The sequence below is a fragment of the Scyliorhinus torazame genome, chromosome 10 (genome assembly GCF_047496885.1).
Source record: "Scyliorhinus torazame isolate Kashiwa2021f chromosome 10, sScyTor2.1, whole genome shotgun sequence".
In the NCBI taxonomy this organism is placed as follows: domain Eukaryota; kingdom Metazoa; phylum Chordata; class Chondrichthyes; order Carcharhiniformes; family Scyliorhinidae; genus Scyliorhinus; species Scyliorhinus torazame.
The window spans coordinates 82,965,172-82,985,181 of NC_092716.1; the positions used below are offsets into that span (position 1 = coordinate 82,965,172).

Consider the following 20,010-nt stretch of genomic DNA (forward strand, 5'->3'; position numbering starts at 1 on the left):
CAGAGCCACAGCCCAGCTCCACCCACACAATGACATCACTGAAGCCATGTGATAAGACAAAAATATTTCTTAAAGGGACACTCCCATGACAACTGCTACGCAGTGACGTGTGTTACACAGGGAGTTCTTTCACCCAGGCGATCGGTGTTCGTCAACCTTTGCCGCTAACTATTTAGAATTTGTTGTGGACACTGTCTGGAAGTAGTACCCAGCGTAACAATCTTGGTGTCATTAAAAATTCATTACATTTATTGTTTCTCTTTAAATCGGAATTTGGAATTCTTTAAATCTAACCTATTGCAATCTGTATGATTTTGTCAGTAAAAAAAGGTGACTGGGGAGAGTAAAGTAGATCAGATTGTCAGCTGCTGTCACGATTCCCTGATGTCCGCACTAGAAAGTGCACATGAGTGACAGTGGTTTATATAGTATTTGTATGTCTTTGAGCCATCTAAAAATACTTCACAGTAAATCATTAATTTTCCAAGTGTTAAGGTGAATGTGGTAACCAGATTGTGTGCAGTGAAATCTCACACTGAAATGAGAAGTGACTGGCTATTCTGGTTTGTCGGTGTTGGTTTATTGTAAATCATGGACAGGGTGAACTCTACCCTTCTTTGAATACTACAATGGGACCTTGTGCATCTGCCAGAGCGGGCAGATAGGGCTTTGGTTCAATGTTACATCCAAAAGTCTGCATCTCGAGCAATGTCACAATCTCTCAATACTAAATTGGGGTCTCAGCTGCTTTGATGATATTTGAATCTCATACAAACAGTGAATAAGGAAAAAAAACAGCTGTCGTCTGTAAGGTGCCTTCATGGGGAATAGCTAATGTCACTTATTGTCTTGACTCGCACATGAAGAATGCCCACTTTTGCCAAGGAATTGAGAAGTGCCTGGTGGTATTAGCACTGAACCTCCATCAATCAGCGTCTTCAGAATAGATGGGGGGGTGGGTGGGGGTGAATTGGGGGCCAGAGAGACATAGAAGCTCAATCCTGTTATAAGAATATCATTGTCAATGGGATCCTCTGTTATAGATCTCATGAATTGACATTCAGGTTAACTGGAAATTCTTTCTCCAGTCCAAATGGGCCCCCCTCATTCATTTATCAATTAAACGTGTGAAAGATAATAGACCTTCTGTTGTTCTTGAACAATTCCCCATTTCTGAGGTGCATGGGTAATTTGTCTAAAATGAATGTACAAAAGTGCATAGTGGGTCGACTCCCAGATATAAAAACTTCCTTGAACCCGGATTTGAAAGCCTATGCACTACATTGTCTGCGTAATAAAGTCTTGAGCCTGCTGCATCCACAGCATTGTCCTTGTAAAGTAGATGACTGACTGGTTTATTTTCATTGCAATTGTTGCAGATCGATGAACTTTATGAATCTTACTGCATCCAGCGAAGATTACGAGATGGTGCAAACAACATGGTGCGGGCCTATACTGTGTCTCAAACCAGCAAAGAAGCTAGGGAGAGCTTGGCTGAAGCTAACAAGGGCTACAAAGAATATACTGAGGTAAAGTCAGGAGCGGAAAGATTGTAATTGAGAAATAAGCAAATATTGCTGAGCTTGGTGGCTGGATCTTTGAAGTATAAATGCAACAGAATTTCCTTAATACAGTGATGTTGAAAGTCATTACATGTCATGCTATTGGGATGTACAGATTAGATTGGGCCCTGCTTTTGTGCTGTTGCTGACTACACTTCAAAGTTAATAACACCAGTTTTTAAACTGACGTTTTGGGATGTCCTGAGATAATGTGCTATACAAGTGCAAATTATTTTTACAGCTAATTTAAATTTCATATTCCTAATTTAAATCTGTCATCCAGCCTATCTTCTTGAAATTATCTAGGTTTCCCATATTTATACCATTCAGTATTATATTTATTCCTATGAGATTTTCACCTTTCATATGTTTATTATTCCGGACTTAGAAACTGAATTTTCTTTTTTGACATCTTTGCAGGACAAAAAAAGACTTTGTGCTGCATAGAGATCAAGTACCCAACTGAACTGATTTAACCTGGTTTGGGTTTAATAAACACATACACAAATGGTCACAAGAGGGTGATATTACATTCATTGCTCATCTCCTTTCCACTGGGGATCAGTGCTGTTTCCCTTCTCTGTTTTCTCTAATTGAAAGGCAAAATACTGTGGGTACTGGAAAAATCTTTTTAATGTTTCAAGTTGAATGTCTGTCAGCATCTGTGGAGCGAGAAATGGAGTTCATGTTTCGAGTCAAATATGTTTCTTCTTGAGTATTGGAAGTTCAAGTTCTGAAGAGCAATCACTTGAAACATTAACTCTGTTTCTCTGTCCATTGATGCTGCTGGAACGTCTTGAGTATTTCTAGCACTTTCTGTTTTTATCTCTGTCTTCTTTGGTACTTGTATATCTTGCACCATTGGCAATCTGAACTGAACACAGTGGTTAATGTGGTCTGACTGGTACATTGTAACTTCTTTAGATTTTATAAACTTGCAGCGATATTGCGCTTTTGCAATTTTAGGATGTCCCAAGGGAATACTTTTGAAGTGGAGTCAATGAAGTAATGTTGAAAGTATGGTAGCTAATTGTGCACATCCAGCTCCCAAAACAGCAACAAAATAAATGACCAGCTAATGTTTTAGTCATGTTGGTTGAGGGATAAATATTGACCACTAAAAGTGGTAATATCACTGGACAAGTAATCTACAGACTCAGGTTAATCAACAGCAGATAGTGAAATTTGAATTCAACAAAAATTTGCAATTAGATGTCTAACCTTGAAACCATTGTTGATTGTTGTAAAAACCCATCTGGTTCACTAATATCCTTTACGGAAGGAAATCTGCCATCTTTAATTGGTCTGGTCTACATGTGACTCTAGATCCACAGCAGTATGGTTGACACTTAACTGCCCTCCGAAGAAGGGCAATTACGGATGGACGATAAATGCAGGCCTAGCCAGCGACGTCCACATCCCATGATGAATAAATTAAAACAAAAAACTCCCTGTTCTTTCAAGACAGTGCTATGGGGTCACCTGTACCCACCTGAAAGGGCAAATAGCAGTGTTCTCTCTAATTTTGACTTGCTGCCCTGCAGGGTTTTTGTAGGTTGCTATGCTCCTCTATAATTTAGAGCAATGTTGACTGGGTCTTAGTTTAACATGTCATCCAAAAGATGGAAGTTCCAATACTGCAGCACTCCCTCTTACTGCGCATTGGAAATTGTGTTCCCAGAGTGTGTCATTGAACCCCAACACCTCCAGAGCGCAACACAATTTTAAAAGGGAGGGTGGAACTGCAAATCTGCTCACCTCCAATTAATGGCCCAGGGAGAGCTAGGAGGTGATTTTCAAATGAGAGGTTGCCAATTCTGAACAGTCTGGGAACACGATAGTGCACAGCTGCCAATTTTAAAGCAGAGAGCTGCAAAAACATTTTTCAGACTGGAACTTGCTTACCATCAGAGGTTTCGCTGTGAGCTTGGCTACGGTATTGTTTAGCTGGCCGTTGGTCCATTCTCTGAGCGCGAAGGCTTCTGGCCCTCCAAATTCCTTTAAGTTAAGGTATTAGCATTTGAAGATTACGAAGCCTGAGTGACATAGACACAACATGATGTCAGGATTTGAAAATAATCAGGACGTCAGATTCCCAGCCCTCAATTGAAAATCAAATCTGAGGAGTGTAATGTCCTGATTTATTGGCTTTTTTGTCAACTTTGAAACCCAAGTGATCTACATTGTACCAAAGTGAAAAAGTCCCTTTCTTTTACCCAGAGTATGTGCACAATGGAGAGTGAGCTCGAGAACCAGTTAGGAGAATTCCACGTGAAAATGAAAGGTGAGTAACATCCTTTTCAAAACTTTCAAAGGTCCTGAGATTGGAGCCTTTTTGCATTGATCTGTCAGGTTTGGAAACTCTCTGCTGTTCGTCCAATCCTTGCCCTCCTTAAGTAATTGCTGTTCAAAGTGAATTTATTTTTATAATGGGTGATCTGTGCTGTGTGTTCCAAGTGTTTCACACATGTATTTGTATAATTATCATAGGCGTTTATAATGATTTATATATGAGGCAACACAATTTAAATGTTTTGAATTACTCTCATGATCACAACGAGCAAGTTTAAAGTTGCTTGTACATGGAAATGCATTTATTTGGCTTAGTTCTAATGCATGCCAATCGATATGAGATTAGTAATTATCCTGCTGAATATAGGATTATAAACCAATTTATGAGCCCCATTGCAGTTGTGTAGATTAGTGTGTCCTGAAACTACAGGTCAGATTTTTGGGGAGGAGGGAAGGAAGACTTTGCAAGCATTTTAAAATGGCGGATGGAACCTAAAACTAGAAGTTCTCCCCATTTCCAACATCCAATTTTTGTCGGTGGGGGAAGGGGAGGAGCAATATTTAGCTTGAAGGGAAACCTTGGGCGGGATCCACACCCCCCCCCCCCCCCCCCCCCCCCCCAACGCCGGGTGGGAGAATCGCCGGGGCGCCGCACGTGCCCCGCCCCGACGACCGCACGCGATTCTCCCACCGCCACCCCCCCCCAAACCGGCGCGGCGAGAATCACGGCTGGCCACTGGGAGAATTGCCGCTCGCCGTTTGTAACGGGCGAGCGGCGATTCTCCGGCCCGAATGGGCCGAGTGGCCTGCCCAACACGACGGGTTCCCGCCGGCCACGCCTGGTCGCTTCCGGCGGGAACAGCGCGGGAACGTCCCACGGCCTGTGGGGGGGGGGTTCCTGCACTGGGTGGGGGGGGGGGGTTCCTGCACTGGGTGGGGGGGGCCTCAAAAGGGGTCTGGGTGCCCACCGATCAGCAGGCCGGCCTCTCTGAAGGAGGACCTCCTTTCCTCCACCGCCCCGCAAGATCCATCCGACATCTTCTTACGGGGCGGCCTCGGGGAGGACGGCACCCGCACATGTGCGGGTTGGCGCTGGCCACCCCGTGTATGCGCGGGTGACATCATTTATGCGGTGCCGGCCGCGTCTTTTACGCAGCGCCGCTTTTACGCGCCACCAAGCCCCGGCGTGCGTAAATGACGCGACACCGTTCCTAGCCCCCCGGGGGCGGGAGAATAGGGGGCTGGGAGAGGTCTCCGACGCCGGAGTGAAACACTCCGGTTTTTACTCCGGCGTCGGGACGTGGTCTCCCGATGGGAGAATTGCGCCCCCTAACTCAACAGGACCATTTGAATTCACTGCTGAGTTCAAACAAACCTCATTTTGGCTGTTGTAAGAGCCTTGACCCGCAATGTGTCACCAAATGAAAGGTAAGTAACATGACGTCTGTATAATAGTCATGATCTGAAGATTTTGAAATCCCCTACTCTTTAACCTCTAAGCAAAGCATGCTGCAACTGCATGCACTGAAAGTTTTAAAAAAAACTTCTGCTGGACTGCTGTGAGTGACAGGCCATCTGCTGTAGGTTAGAAAAAAACAGTAGCTTCTGATCATGCAGTTTCAATGGAGACCTTGTTGAAATTTCCCCAAGGATATTATTATGTCATTCTGATTGATTGGCTGTTCAACAGCTATAGTTTTCTCAGTGGGCATTTTGAGTTCGAAATTTGACAGTTTAAGAGACTATTGAAGAATTAGATGTATTTTGATGGTCCTGAATAGAAGTTTGCTTTTCTAAGAGCTTAACCATTTGAGATTTAAGAGCTTCTAATGGTTTTTGAATGGGAGTTTTTTTCCACCATCAATGTGTATGAGTGGGAGCTGTACTTGATTTGAGAAGTTTTTTTTCATCTCCACAATGCGCTGGAGGTCTGCTTATGGTGGATATGAGTAAGTAGCTATGGAGGTGGTATAAGGGTGCATGGGAGTGGGTGGCGGGGCATAAGTTGGTATGAAGGTTATGAGGGCTAAGTGGGGTGGGTGGGCATGGAGGGTATGAAGGCCATGCAGTTAGTGACGGGCATGAGCAGGAAGGAGCATGTGAACGGAGATGGGTGAGGGCTAGAGGCCCTAACAGCTCCTGAAACAACTGGGACAAAGTCCCGGAGAACTGAGGCGAGCCTTCTAGCAAGCCCGCCTCAGCATTCACCTGCCTCCATGACTACCTATGCTCTGCTTCTGGAGCCAGCAGGCTTGACTCTATCCCGTCCCTGGCTATCTGGAATGAAAATTGTGTGATTTGTGGTTCCTTTTACCAAGACGGGTCTGGCAACAGATTTCTGGTCTCTAACTACCTGCCTCAGTAGCGAAAATCCAGCTCTGACTGTTACTTCTGTTATCGAGGCAAACGATCAGAATATCTTCTATCTCGTCCGCAATCGCATGGATGGTATTCCAGATCCTACTTCACTGAACAGTGGCAATTTTGAGATAATGATTTGGAATGTAAGTGTCATTAATGTGCAAAAGTAGAGCGTCTCTGCATGTGCCTTGGGTAATACTGGATCAGTCACAGGCGGGTATCGGGAGGGTCGCGGCCCTCCTGATCGCGGGAAGAAGTGCCCAATAACTGCGATCAGCTTTTAAAAATACTGGCTGCAATCGGCTTTTAAAAATGCGGGCCGACTGCGACCGGCTTTCAAAAATGCTGGCCGCCCTGTGCATGTGTGCCCCCTCAGCCGGATGTAGCAGTGCGCAGGCTCAGAACCCAGCGGGGCAGACCGACTCCTCCAGATGTCAGCACACTGTCCCAGGAACAGCTGGTGTCTTCCTACCAGAAGCGACGGCAGAGATCATGCCACACGCCCCTAACACTGACTGACATCACGTGTTCTGGGTGTGAAATCACTGAAGAGCGATTCTACCATTTTGCAACTGCCAGCAAGGAAGCAACAGAATGGGAGAATTTAAATGGACCATTTTGTAATAAGGAAGAGAAGGCCAGAGACACAATAAGGCCATAATCTCACGACTAAATCTGCTGGAGAGAGCTGCGCGGTAGAGTCCACAGCAGGACAAAGCAGTGCTGGTGTGAGCTCCAGGGCCACTGATGAACAACCCATTAAGAAGAAGCTGAGATCGGGCACGAAGCAGTATAAAGATGATTTTTTTAAGGTATGGCTTTATTAATTATGCCACTGCAAATCAGGATGCAAAGCCCATGTGTGTTAAATGCAGGGAACTACTGGCAAATGAAAGTTTCAAACCCTCAAAATTTCAAAGACATTTGAAGACGAAGCATGGTGAGTTCGAAGACAAAACTCTTGATTTTTGGATGCAGCCAGGGCTTAAATCGTCAGCTGAAGTGCTTAGCAGAAATGTAAATCGAATGGCAAAGCAAGTGAGATCGTAAGGACCAAGCAGCCTCACCTGTCGCATTAAAGGTAAGAAATAATGATACGTTGCGAAGGTCGGCCAGTTAAAAAAAGTGGGTCCAGGGAAAAGAAGTTTGAAAAACCCACTGTACTGGATAATGAAAATCACACTGCGGCTTTTAAAAATCGTGACTGGGTTCATTTGGATTTTGTATCTGTACATCCAGGTCAGACTGAATCTGCCTTCCTTTGGTCAAGGGTGGTGCCTTCGAACAAATATTGCTTTAAAAAGCATTTTTTGAAAAAGCAAGCTTTTAAAAATGAAATTGCTATAATGCCTTAAAGCCGAGCCTAATTAGGCCTCGGAAGTATTGTCTTCATTTAACATTCCTAGTTGCTCCCCTTTTGTGAACCGAACATGATGCCAGTTATGGCAGGGGGTCATTGTGTTCTTTACGCGTGAAGTGATAACGATGGCTCATGGCTCTCTGCTCTTTCTTCTAATGATCACGGTTTGCTAAATACTTTTCACAAAGACTTTGTTTTTTTATGTCGCCCCGTAGGAATGGTTTTGCTCTTGAAATACAGCAGTTGTATTTGAACCAGTAACTTGACTTTATAAAGCGGTGACTGCTGCCTACTATAACACTCGCTGCTGATGAGCAATGTTCAACAGATACTGTAAATTACATCACCTCGACGTCTTGTAAAACGTGCAAGTAGAATTAGCAGTTATCAGGCTGGTTCCGGCAGGTGAAATGTGGGTTACTAGGCAACAGCAAAAATTGCATTATCTTTTGGAGCTGTGGGTGGAAAACATGTCAGTGGCTAAAGATTACAATATGAGAATGAATAACACTGACAATCACTTCATTTTACTGGTGTGGAAGTGAGGAAAGCAAAGGATTTCAAGTAAAAGTAAAATGTGTCTTGCATCAGGAGAGGAACAGCAGCAGACCCTTCACTGTAGATCTTCAGATAAATTCAGCGACAGGGCAGCATTGCAATAATTTTGTGACTGTCTCAATTTGCGACTGACTTAATAAATTAACAGGATGTGAAATGCTTATTTGTTTAGAAAATGTTGCGACTAAATGTTCTGATTAACGGGTCACCCCTTCTATGCTGGGCCTGTGAGTGGCAGGAGACGCTGGATGTGGGGCAGCGGGAGACCCTGGATCAAGGTCCGGGTCTGCAGGCGGCAGCAGCAGACCCTGGGCCCTGGTCCGCTGGGGGGGGGGTGAGGTCAAGCATACCCTGGTTGTGGGTCCCCGGGTGGCATAAGACCCTGGGTCTGGGTCTGGGGGGGGGGTGGGGGGGGAGTCAGCCAACCATATACAGCCTGATATCTTCTTCACAAGCTTTGTATATATTTCTAAGTAGGGAGCAGAGTGACTTTTGCATTAAGGGTGGAGGTGATGATGGTGAAAATGATCTATTTACAGCTGAGTTATCTAACAATATTTAATGTTAGGAGTAGAAGTAGAATGTGTATTTGTCACAGCCTTGTCTGTGCAATAATACACACCCACAGCCTTGTTTGTGCAGTAATACACATCCACAGCCTTGTTTGTTCAGTAATACACATTCACAGCCTTGTTTGTGCAGGAATACACATCCACAGCCTTGTTTGTTCAGTAATACACATCCACAGCCTTGTTTGTGCAGTAATACACATCCACAGCCTTGTTTGTGCAGTAATACACATCCACAGCCTTGTTTGTGCAGTAATACACATCCACAGCCTTGTTTGTTCAGTAATACACATCCACAGCCTTGTTTGTGCAGTAATACACATCCACAGCCTTGTTTGTGCAGTAATACACATCCGTAGCCTTGTCTGTGCAATAATTCACATCCACAGCCTTGTCTGTGCAATAATACACATCCACAGCCTTGTCTGCAGTAATACACATCCACAGCCTTGTCTGTGCAGTAATACACATCCACAGCCTTGTTTGCAATAAAATACATCCACAGCCTTGTCTGTGCAGTCATACACATCCACAGCCTTGTCTGTGCAGTCATACACATCCACAGCCTTGTCTGTGCAGTCATACACATCCACAGCCTTGTCTGTGCAATCATACACTTCCACAGCTTTGTCTGTGCAATCATACACATCCACAGCCTTGTCTGTGCAGTAATACACATCCACAGCCTTGTCTGTGCAGTAATACACTTCCACAGCGTTGTCTGTGCAGTAATACTCTTCCACAGCCTTGTCTGTGCAGTCATAGACTTCCACAGCCTTGTCTGTGCAGTAATACACATCCACAACCTTGTCTGTGCAGTAATACACTTCCACAGCCTTGTCTGTGCAGTAATACACTTCCACAGCCTTGTCTGTGCAGTCATACACTTCCACAGCCTTGTCTGTGCAGTAATACATATCCACAGCCTTGTCAGTGCAGTCATACACTTCCACAGCCTTACCTGTGCAGTAATACACATCCACAACCTGGTCTGTGCAGTAATAGATATCCACAGCCTTGTCTGTGCAGTAATACACATCCACAGCCTTGTCTGTGCAGTAATACACATCCACAGCCTTGTCTGTGCAGTCATACACTTCCACAGCCTTGTCTGTGCAGTAGTACACATCCACAGCCTTGTCTGTGCAGTAATACACATCCACAGCCTTGTCTGTGCAGTAATACACATCCACAGCCTTGTCTGTGCAGTCATACAGATCCACAGCCTTGTCTGTGCAATCATACACTTCCACAGCTTTGTCTGTGCAATCATACACATCCACAGCTTTGTCTGTGAAGTAATACACATCCACAGCCTTGTCTGTGCAGTAACATACATCCAGAGCCTTGTCTGTGCAGTCATACACTTCCACAACCTTGTCTGTGCAGTAATGGATATCCACAGCCTTGTCTGTGCAGTAATACACATCCACAACCTTGTCTGTGCAGTAATAGATATCCACAAACTTGTCTGTGCAGTAATAGATATCCACAACCTTGTCTGTGCAGTAATAGATATCCACAGCCTTGTCTGTGCAGTAGTACACATCCACAGCCTTGTCTGTGCAGTAATACACATCCACAGCCTTGTCTGTGCAGTAATACACATCCACAGCCTTGTCTGTGCAGTAATACACATCCACAACCTTGTCTGTGCAGTAGTACACTTCCACAGCCTTGTCTGTGCAGTAATACACATCCACAACCTTGTCTGTGCAGTAATAGATATCCACAGCCTTGTATGTGCAGTAATACACATCCACAGCCTTGTCTGTGCAGTTATACACATCCACAGCCTTGTCTGTGCAATCATACACTTCCACAGCTTTGTCTGTGCAATCATACACATCCACAGCCTTGTCTGTGCAGTAATACACATCCACAGCCTTGTCTGTGTAGTAACATACATCCACAGCCTTGTCTGTGTAGTAACATACATCCACAGCCTTGTCTGTGCAGTCATAAACTTCCACAGCCTTGTCTGTGCAGTAATACACATTCACAACCTTGTCTGTGCAGTAATAGATATCCACAGCCTTGTCTGTGCAGTAATACACATCCACAGCCTTGTCTGTGCAGTAATAGATATCCACAGCCTTGTCTGTGCAGTAATACACTTCCACAGCCTTGTCTGTGCAGTAATACACATCCACAGCCTTGTCTGTGCAGTCATACACATCCACAGCCTTGTCTGTGCAGTCATAAACTTCCACAGCCTTGTCTGTGCAGTAATACACATTCACAACCTTGTCTGTGCAGTAATACACATCCACAGCCTTGTCTGTGCAGTAATACACATCCACAACCTTGTCTGTGCAGTAGTACACTTCCACAGCCTTGTCTGTGCAGTAATACACATCCACAACCTTGTCTGTGCAGTAATAGATATCCACAGCCTTGTCTGTGCAGTAATACACATCCACAGCCTTGTCTGTGCAGTCATACACATCCACAGCCTTGTCTGTGCAATCATACACATCCACAGCTTTGTCTGTGCAATCATACACATCCACAGCCTTGTCTGTGCAGTAATACACATCCACAGCCTTGTCTGTGTAGTAACATACATCCACAGCCTTGTCTGTGTAGTAACATACATCCACAGCCTTGTCTGTGCAGTCATACACTTCCACAGCCTTGTCTGTGCAGTAATACACATTCACAACCTTGTCTGTGCAGTAATAGATATCCACAGCCTTGTCTGTGCAGTCATACACATCCACAACCTTGTCTGTGCAGTAATAGATATCCACAGCCTTGTTTGTTCAGTAATACACTTCCACAGCCTTGTCTGTGCAGTAATACACATCCACAGCCTTGTCTGTGCAGTAATAGATATCCACAGCCTTGTCTGTGCAGTAATACACATCCACAACCTTGTCTGTGCAGTAATAGATATCCACAGCCTTGTCTGTGCAGTAATACACTTCCACAGCCTTGTCTGTACAGTAATAGATATCCACAACCTTGTCTGTGCAGTAATACACATCCACAGCCTTGTCTGTGCAGTAATAGATATCCACAACCTTGTCTGTGCAGTAATACACATCCACAACCTTGTCTGTGCAGTAATAGATATCCACAGCCTTGTCTGTGCAGTAATACACATCCACAACCTTGTCTGTGCAGTAATACACTTCCACAGCCTTGTCTGTGCAGTAATACACATCCGTAGCCTTGTCTGTGCAGTAATACACATCCACAACCTTGCCTGTGCAGTAATAGATATCCACAACCTTGTCTGTGCAGTAATAGATATCCACAGCCTTGTCTGTGCAGTAATAGATATCCACAACCTTGTCTGTGCAGTAATAGATATCCACAGCCTTGTCTGTGCAGTAGTACACATCCACAGCCTTGTCTGTGCAGTAGTACACATCCACAGCCTTGTTTGTTCAGTAATACACATCCACAGCCTTGTTTGTGCAGTAATACACATCCACAGCCTTGTCTGTGCAGTAATACACATCCACAGAATGGGAATCACATTGAAATGTGTTTCAAATCTGGATATAATATGCTTGGTAGTCGCACAGTGTTGCGACTGTTACATTCACCTTGGAACCAGGCTTGTGGGACCAATCGAGGTGCCCTACAGTCGCATTCGTATTGATTCGAAATACAAATTTTGCGAGAATCACTTTATCCAACCAACCAACTTGATACCAAGCACTGCTTTTGAAAAACAATTACTCAGTTTAGTTTCTTGTCAGTTCCCCTGAAGCACTTGATTAGCAAGGCACAGAACTTTCTATTCCAGTAGCTGGCAGTTTTACAGATTTTTCTTTAAAGATACAAACCGCTCTAATTTTAAACCTGACCAGCCAAGCCTAAAGCGATTGTACATTGTACAATAGAGCAAAGTTACGTCATGTTATCATTGATGTCTTGTGAATAGGATTGCTGCCTTTTGCTCAGTCAAAAGCATGACCGCGGCCTGACTCTGAATGGAACTACTGGCTCGTTGGGGGACTGAAATCTGTCAGTTACTGAGGCTATCAAACTATAAAAGTTGCAAGAAGGGAACCAATGATCTAATTTGTGAGATGATGGATGGCTCTCCTTCTGGTGAACAGTGCAGTTGCTTTCAGAAAACGAAAGAGAAGATGTGTCACGTTATTGTAATGATGTTAACAGGGGCGGCACGGTGGTGCAGTGGTTAGCACTGCTGCCTCACGGCGCCGAGGACCCCGTTTCGATCCCGACCCCGGGTCACTGTCTATGTGGAGTTTGCAAATTTTCCCCGTGTCTACGTGGATCTCACCCCCACAGCACAAAAGTGTGCAAGGAAGGTCGATTGGCCAGGCTAAATTGCCCCTTAATTGGAAATAATAAATAAATACATTTAAAAAAAGTATCGTAATGATGTTAACAAATTGGACAGAGTTTTTAAATAGCCACCAGTTTTGTTGTTTTAACTTGCTCAAATTGTTAGTAAATCCTCATTTATTTTACAAGTCTTACTTAAGAATAGATTGGATTGTTTTTTTAAACTTATTTTCTAACTTAGGCTATGCTGTCTTGAGATAGTTAAGTTAGAGCATGAGACCATCTTCAGCTTTTTTTGTGGGGGGGTGGGATTTTGTGTGCAAACAAGAAACATGTTGCAGATCTGTAGAAATGGGATTCACGAGCGACGATGTTATTGCGGAGGATGACGCTGCAGGATGTGGGGCAATCCTTTCAACCAAGCTTTTAGTTTTGTAATTAAGTTCAACAATACATGATTTTTACAGAAATATTCTTTTCTTTTTTTAAATAAATTTAGAGTACCCAATTTTTTCCCCCACTTAAGGGACAATTTAATGTGGCCAATCCACCTAGCCTGCACATCTTTGGGTTGTCGGGTTGAGGCCCACGCAGACACGGGGAGAATGTGCAATCTCCACACGGATAGTGACCCGGGCCGGGATCGAACGCCATGAGGCAGCAGTGCTAACCACTGCGCTACTGTGCTGCCCTTTGAAATATTGTTTTCTAAACCATTGTGTACTTCTACCCATCAAAGGCAGTAGCTAGGCCTATTATTGCATTTCCAGCTCTGCAGTCGCTCTGGGCATGGCCGCTGTGTAACTTTGTCTGCTGTTAACTTTCCTGCTTGTGTAGATAGTAAATGTGATGTGAGAAAACGTGTTTTCACACAAGTGTGGTTCAGATCTGGAAGTGTGGTGGAAGAAGGTCCAATCGAGACATTCAAGAGAGCATTAGATGATTACTTAGAGAGAAGAAGGTTAAGAGGTGACTTAATAGAGGCATACAAGATGATCAGAGGATTAGATAGGGTGGACAGTGAGAGCCTTTTTCCTCAGATGGTGATGGCTAGCACGAGGGGACATAGCTTTAAATTGAGGGGAGATAAAGGTAGGACAGATGTCAGAGGTAGGTTCTTTACTCCGAGAGTAGTAAGGGCGTATAATGCCCTGCCTGCAACAGTAGTGGACTCGCCAACAATAAGGGCATTTAAATGGTTATTGGATAAACATATGGATGATAATGGAATAGTGTAGGTGGGCTTTAGATTGGTTTCACAGGTCGGCGCAACATCGAGGGCCGAAGGGCCTGTACTGCGCTGTAATGTTCTATTGGTCTATTGAATGGAAACCATGTGCAGGGGTATGGGGAAAAGTCATGATGCTCATTTGGAGAGCTGGTGCAGAAACGATGGGCCAAATGGCCTCTTCTTGCACCATAACAATTCTGTGACTTGTAAAGGTGGAAATGCTGTATCTATTTTCATTTAAACAGCAAGGCATCAAGTGAATCACATAAATGTTGTTTGGACTGTGGAATATGTAACCTAGGGGGTAAATCTGCTTGACTCAGGATGGATGTAGGCCTGCATTTAAATAGGAGAAGATTCATTCGGGCTGCTTAGAATGATTCAACAGTGGAGCTACTATTTTGTATTTTGTTCAGTTTCATTGCTAATTAAAAACTTAACCTGTTCAAATATATAAAGAACATCTTTTTTTTTTTTTACAAATTTAGTGTACCCAATTAATTTTTTTGCCAATTAAGGGGCAATTTAGCGTGGTCAATCCACCTACCTTCCACATCTTTGGGTTGTGGGGGCGAAACCCACGCAAACATGTGGAGAATGTGCAAACTCAACACGGACAGTGACCCAGAGCCGGGATTGAACCTGGGACCTCAGCGTCGTGAGGCAGCAGGGCTAACCCACTGCGCCACCGTGCTGCCCTCATAAAGCACATCTATAATGACGCACAAATTGTGGATGGATATCAAATGTAATGAAGAGCTTCTGTAGTGATTCATTTTTATTTGTTTTGTGCTAGCAACCACTGTAGCTCTGTTTGCAACCAAGCGGATACCGTAGTGTACTGTATGTCTGAGCTATTGATGCATAGGTTCTCACTCTGTACCTCATGTGGTCACTTGTTGGACTGCTTGGTTGGCCTGCTGGAAAAAGTCATGCGTAATACAAATGTTTCCCTAAAATCGGAGCCATTTGGAGGAGTGGCAAACCAGGCTCCCTTTATCCACCTATTCAAATCCAACATAAAGAGCACGGCCACTCCATATGGTCAAGCTTGGAGGAAGGTAGGGTGGAGTGGGGATGGTGTGTGTTTATATAGTAGTGCAGGAGAAAAGGGTGAGAGTGACATCAACAATAGTTCCAGTTCGGGAGTGGGACAAACAGATTTAATAAGGTACCTTCTGATACAATTCATTTACCCTCCTGTATACACAACAAAATTTCCAAAACTTGTGATATTCTCTAAACCGTAAAACACAGAGAACCAACACTTTAAATAACTTGTTTTAAATCCTTTAAACTCAGTCTTCCTCACGAGAGATTTCAGCTCCTCGCTTTTGAGAATATAGCCTCCCATTTCCCCGAACAGTAGCTCCAACTTGCCCAAAGGTCCTCTTGCATCTTCTGCCTGCAATGAGTTGTCAGGCAGCCAGACTCCAGCTCAGTCTACCCCAGCGGCCTACCAGGACTCAGATATTTCGGCGGAGACTGCGTCCCTTGGTATTGTCAGGCTACACCACAGAGTCTCTACTCCGACACGGCTCCAGCTTCAAAGCTGTGTTGCTGCCAACCCTCCTCCGTACCCCAACTCCCCGCCGCACCAAACAACTACGGCTCCAGTGCTTCACAGAACACCAACTCCTCAGCAGCACAGAGCTATCAACACCTCCTGGGACTGCTCTGATCCCCAGTTCCCCCAGCAACAGAGAGCTTACAACAGCACTTCAGCACCATGGAGCCGATCCTGTTCTTTATTGCTGATCCCGTGGTTGGGTTTTCATACTGAACGCTGGTCACATGATTAACTTTCAGCACTGCACACCGTGCAGCACACATTAACCAGGAGCTGGCCTCATACCTTCAAAAAACCTCACATTTAAAAGAAATGGATTCCCTGACAAAAAAACAAGGATGCTGGTTTTGAGCAGCCTGATTAAATTTTCAGGGAGCACTCAATCATTTCTATAGAAAGAGTTTAATGATTACTCCATTAATAGACTATTTAAGTAATATTGATTACGGTTTTAAGTAATGAGTTCATGATTAATCTCTCATCCCCTGCCACATCTTATTTATGCTGCACTCAGCTCGTGTCTGGAAGAGCCATATCCTGCTCATATTTTCGCCCTCACTTTGCATCTTTTGGCCAATCATCTTAAATCTGTGTCCTCTGGTTCGCGATTCTGCTCCCAATGGGAATAGTTACTCCCTATCTACTCTGTCCAGACATTCAACACCTCCATCAACCATCTGAGATCCCTCATCCCTGGAACTATTCTTGTGAATCTTTTCTGCATCCTCTCCAATGCCTTTCCATCCTTCCTGATGTATCATGCCCAGAACTGGACACAACACATCAGTTGAGGCCGAACCAGGATGTATAGATTTACATAACTTACTTGTTTTTGTACTGCTTGCTCCAATTTATACAACTCGAGATCCATTATGTTTTATTAACCACTTTCTTAATCTGCCCTGTCACCGTCAATGATTTGTGCACGTATACTCCCAGGTTCCTCTGCTCTAACACCTCCTTTAAAATTGTACCCTTTATTTTTTAATGCCTCTCCTCGTTCCTCCTACCAAAATGAATCACTTCACATTTCTTTGCATTAATCTCCATTTGCCACATGTCTGCCATTCTACCAGACTGTCATGTTCTTTTGAGGGGTATCCCTTACAATACACAATACTTCCAAGTGTTGTGCCATCCCTAAATTCTGAACTTGTGCCCTGTACACCCAAGTTTAGGTCATTCATATAGTTCAGGAAAAGCAGTGTTTATAACACTCGCCCCTCTGCTATATATCTTCCTCCAGTCTGAAAAATAACTATTTAGCACTGCACTATGTTACCTGTCACTCAGACAATTTTGCACCCATGCTGCTATATGCTCCTTGCAAGGTATAGTCCATATCAAATTAGCCCGCGCTTGCAAAACTCAAAACACAATGCCCAACATTAGACGTGATTCTGTGATTGGGCATCTGCTACGTAATCCTCTGTGTGCAAAGAATTATTCTGACAACCAATTTAAGATCGTCATTCAGGCTCGCAGTGTGGCGCATTTGGGTGCACTGGAAGCTACATCTATGAATGCACATGGTTATGTTCTTTGCGGACAGAAAGAATATGTAGACACATTGCACTTGTCTCAGCTAAACAAAATTAGTGACAGCCATTCTTCAGGGCAAGACCTTGACCAACGAGAGGCAAGCTGCCTGATTTAAATTTCAAACCATGCTTGGCGGTTAACTGTCAGCCACCATCAACTGGTGTATTATCCATGGAAACACCTCTGCCAATCAGCACTCTTTTCTCACAGAATAAATTTGTTATTTTCTGAAATTCTTGTGAATTGTCCTGAGTGCAAAATGAAAAACATTGACAAATATGTACCTTTTTTTCAGCAAAATGTACTTCTGTACTGCAAAATAACTATTAACTGAAGTATTTAAGGGACATGGAGCAGGTTACAGATCAACCATAATTTGCTCAACTGCAGAACAGACTCCGTGACTAAATTACCTCTTCCTATGTACGCGTATTTTGAAGTGTTCTAGTTTGAGACTGGAGATGCTCTGTTTGTTGAAACGTTTCTGCTGCTTCTTGGAACCAATACCCACGATACCGCTGACCCATCCCACGTCCCTTTCTGGCACTCATGACAGCCAAGATTATAAATGATTCCTTGCTCCTCAACAATACTTAGCTTCCTTTCAAAATCACCATCATTGCCGATGTTCTGAAGTAAAAAATCTATCTTTAACCTTTCTACCTTGCCAACTACCACTTTATCTTTAATGTCCTTTTCTTCTCCAAAGTCCTTGAACATATTGTCATCTTCCTCTGTCCATCATCCCTGAACTTCATCTTCAAGTGTATTCAGTCTTATTTCTGCTTCTCTGAGCATAGACTGCTGCATCTTCCTCACATACATGGTGAGATATCTTCTGCAGATATGGGTTTAGCCTTCATGTGTATACTGATGACACTCACCTCTTGACTCTTTCAATGTCCTTTGGGCTACTTCTTCAACATCAAAACTCAGATGAGCCGTAACTTCCTCCAGCTAAACATTAGCAAGGCCAAATCTAGCACCTTTTTCTTGCCACAATCTCTTGCCACCAATTCCACCCCTTCCCTGGCCACTCTGCAAAGACGAGGTGGGTTCTGCCTTCAATATTTCAGTCAATATCAAGCTACGATTGAAGTACAAATCCAACCCTGCACAAATACCATTCTAAATCTGTGACCTCACCCAACTTCATCCTGCCTCAACCCATCTGCCATTGAAATCCTCATTTGAGCCTTTCTCACCGCCAGACTTAATTGCACCAATGTTTACGTGACTGGCCGTCCATCCTCCACGCTCTCTAAGCTCCAGTTCATCTAAAGTTCCAAGTCTGTCCCACTTTGCTACCATACATTAACACCCGGACCTCCCAACAATTCAAATGTAAAAAACAGCAAATGCTGGGTAAACTCAGCAGACCTGGCAGCATCTGTGGAGAGAGCCAACGTTTCGCTTAGAGCTCCGCAGAAAAGACATACGGACGTGAAATAATACATGTTTCTCTCTCCGCCAGTGCTACCAGACCTGCTGAGCTTTTCCAGCATTTTCTGTTTTTATTTCCGCTTTCCAGCATCCGCAGTGTTTAATATTTAAAAAAGGAGTTTTGCATTTTATTTTCCATTTTAAAATTCTTCCAAAGTGAACTAATTGAAAAGATTGCACTGCTGTTCGCAAAGAAGAGGTTTAAGTAGAGGGAGCATTCGTACAAGAGAATCTGCCTGAGGATTGTCTAGGAATTTCCTGCAGCTTGCCAGTAGATAGGGCATCACTCAGCTACAGTCTCGAATGGAGCTTTCCCTGTAATATAATCCAACATTCATGTTAGTACATAATATTGCTTACAGTGCGGTGATCAATGTTGCTGAAATCATGGTATTTTTTATCTTTCCTGTGCGTTAACTTCTATGCAAATGTTTTCTTCTAATAAAGTTTTGTGTGTCTTGTTTCAGGGCTTGCAGGGTTTGCTCGTCTCTGCCCAGGAGACCAGTATGAGGTGAGGAAATATTTTAAACGGAATGAGATTTTTTTTACCCAAACAAATCTCAAAAGATTTAAAATTATTTTCTTTAAATGCGTTAAGTGTAGTATCACTTATTCTGACTCTGTATGTTTTAGGGAATGTTTGAAAGATGTTGGAACATATCATTACATGGGTGGTGAAAGTTCTTAATCCTTTACATTTTGTGATTAATGTGTCCTGTAATCAATCGCCTTGTAGCTTGGGGCATTCACATTGAGTTCTCTTAACCTCCTGATTGCCAAAATAAATAAAACCCTCCTCGTCATCTGAAGATGCTGACTACTTGCTGGTGTACGGCTCCACTGGTCATCTATTAGTAGCACCCCTCACCCAAACGGCTGTTATTCTTGTGTGAGCTACAGCAGTGAGTTGCAGCATGCAGGAAGCATAAGTCTGATCCTGTCCTTGACCAATGTCAACTCATACACTCGCCTCTAGTCCAGGGTACCAGGCAGTATTTATGAACCATAGAGAAATTAGAAAAACGTCATGATGTAGAAGGAGTCCATTCATCTCATTGTGTTCATGCTGGCAGAGAAAAAAAAGAGTTATCCAACCTAACAGCTCTTGGTCCGTCGCCTTGTAGATTATGGCACTTCTAATGTTTAGCCAAATATTTTATAAATATAATGTGGGATCAGGGGTTATGGGGGGAAAGCAGGAGAATTGAGATGAGAAAAATATCAGCCATGATTGAATGGCTGAGCAGACGCGA

General features: G+C 43.7%; 1 protein-coding gene across 5 annotated transcripts in view; it reads left to right on the forward strand.

Moving 5' to 3' along the window:
- ripor1 (RHO family interacting cell polarization regulator 1) overlaps positions 1 to 20,010 on the forward strand; it is a 450,995-nt gene that overhangs the window by 346,379 nt on the left and 84,606 nt on the right. For all 5 annotated transcript variants that reach the window (XM_072518311.1, XM_072518310.1, XM_072518312.1 and 2 more), the window contains 3 exons: positions 1,380 to 1,529; positions 3,783 to 3,846; positions 19,225 to 19,268. In XM_072518311.1, coding sequence (XP_072374412.1) covers positions 1,380 to 1,529; positions 3,783 to 3,846; positions 19,225 to 19,268 — 258 coding nt within the window. The remainder of the gene's footprint in view (positions 1 to 1,379; positions 1,530 to 3,782; positions 3,847 to 19,224; positions 19,269 to 20,010) is intronic.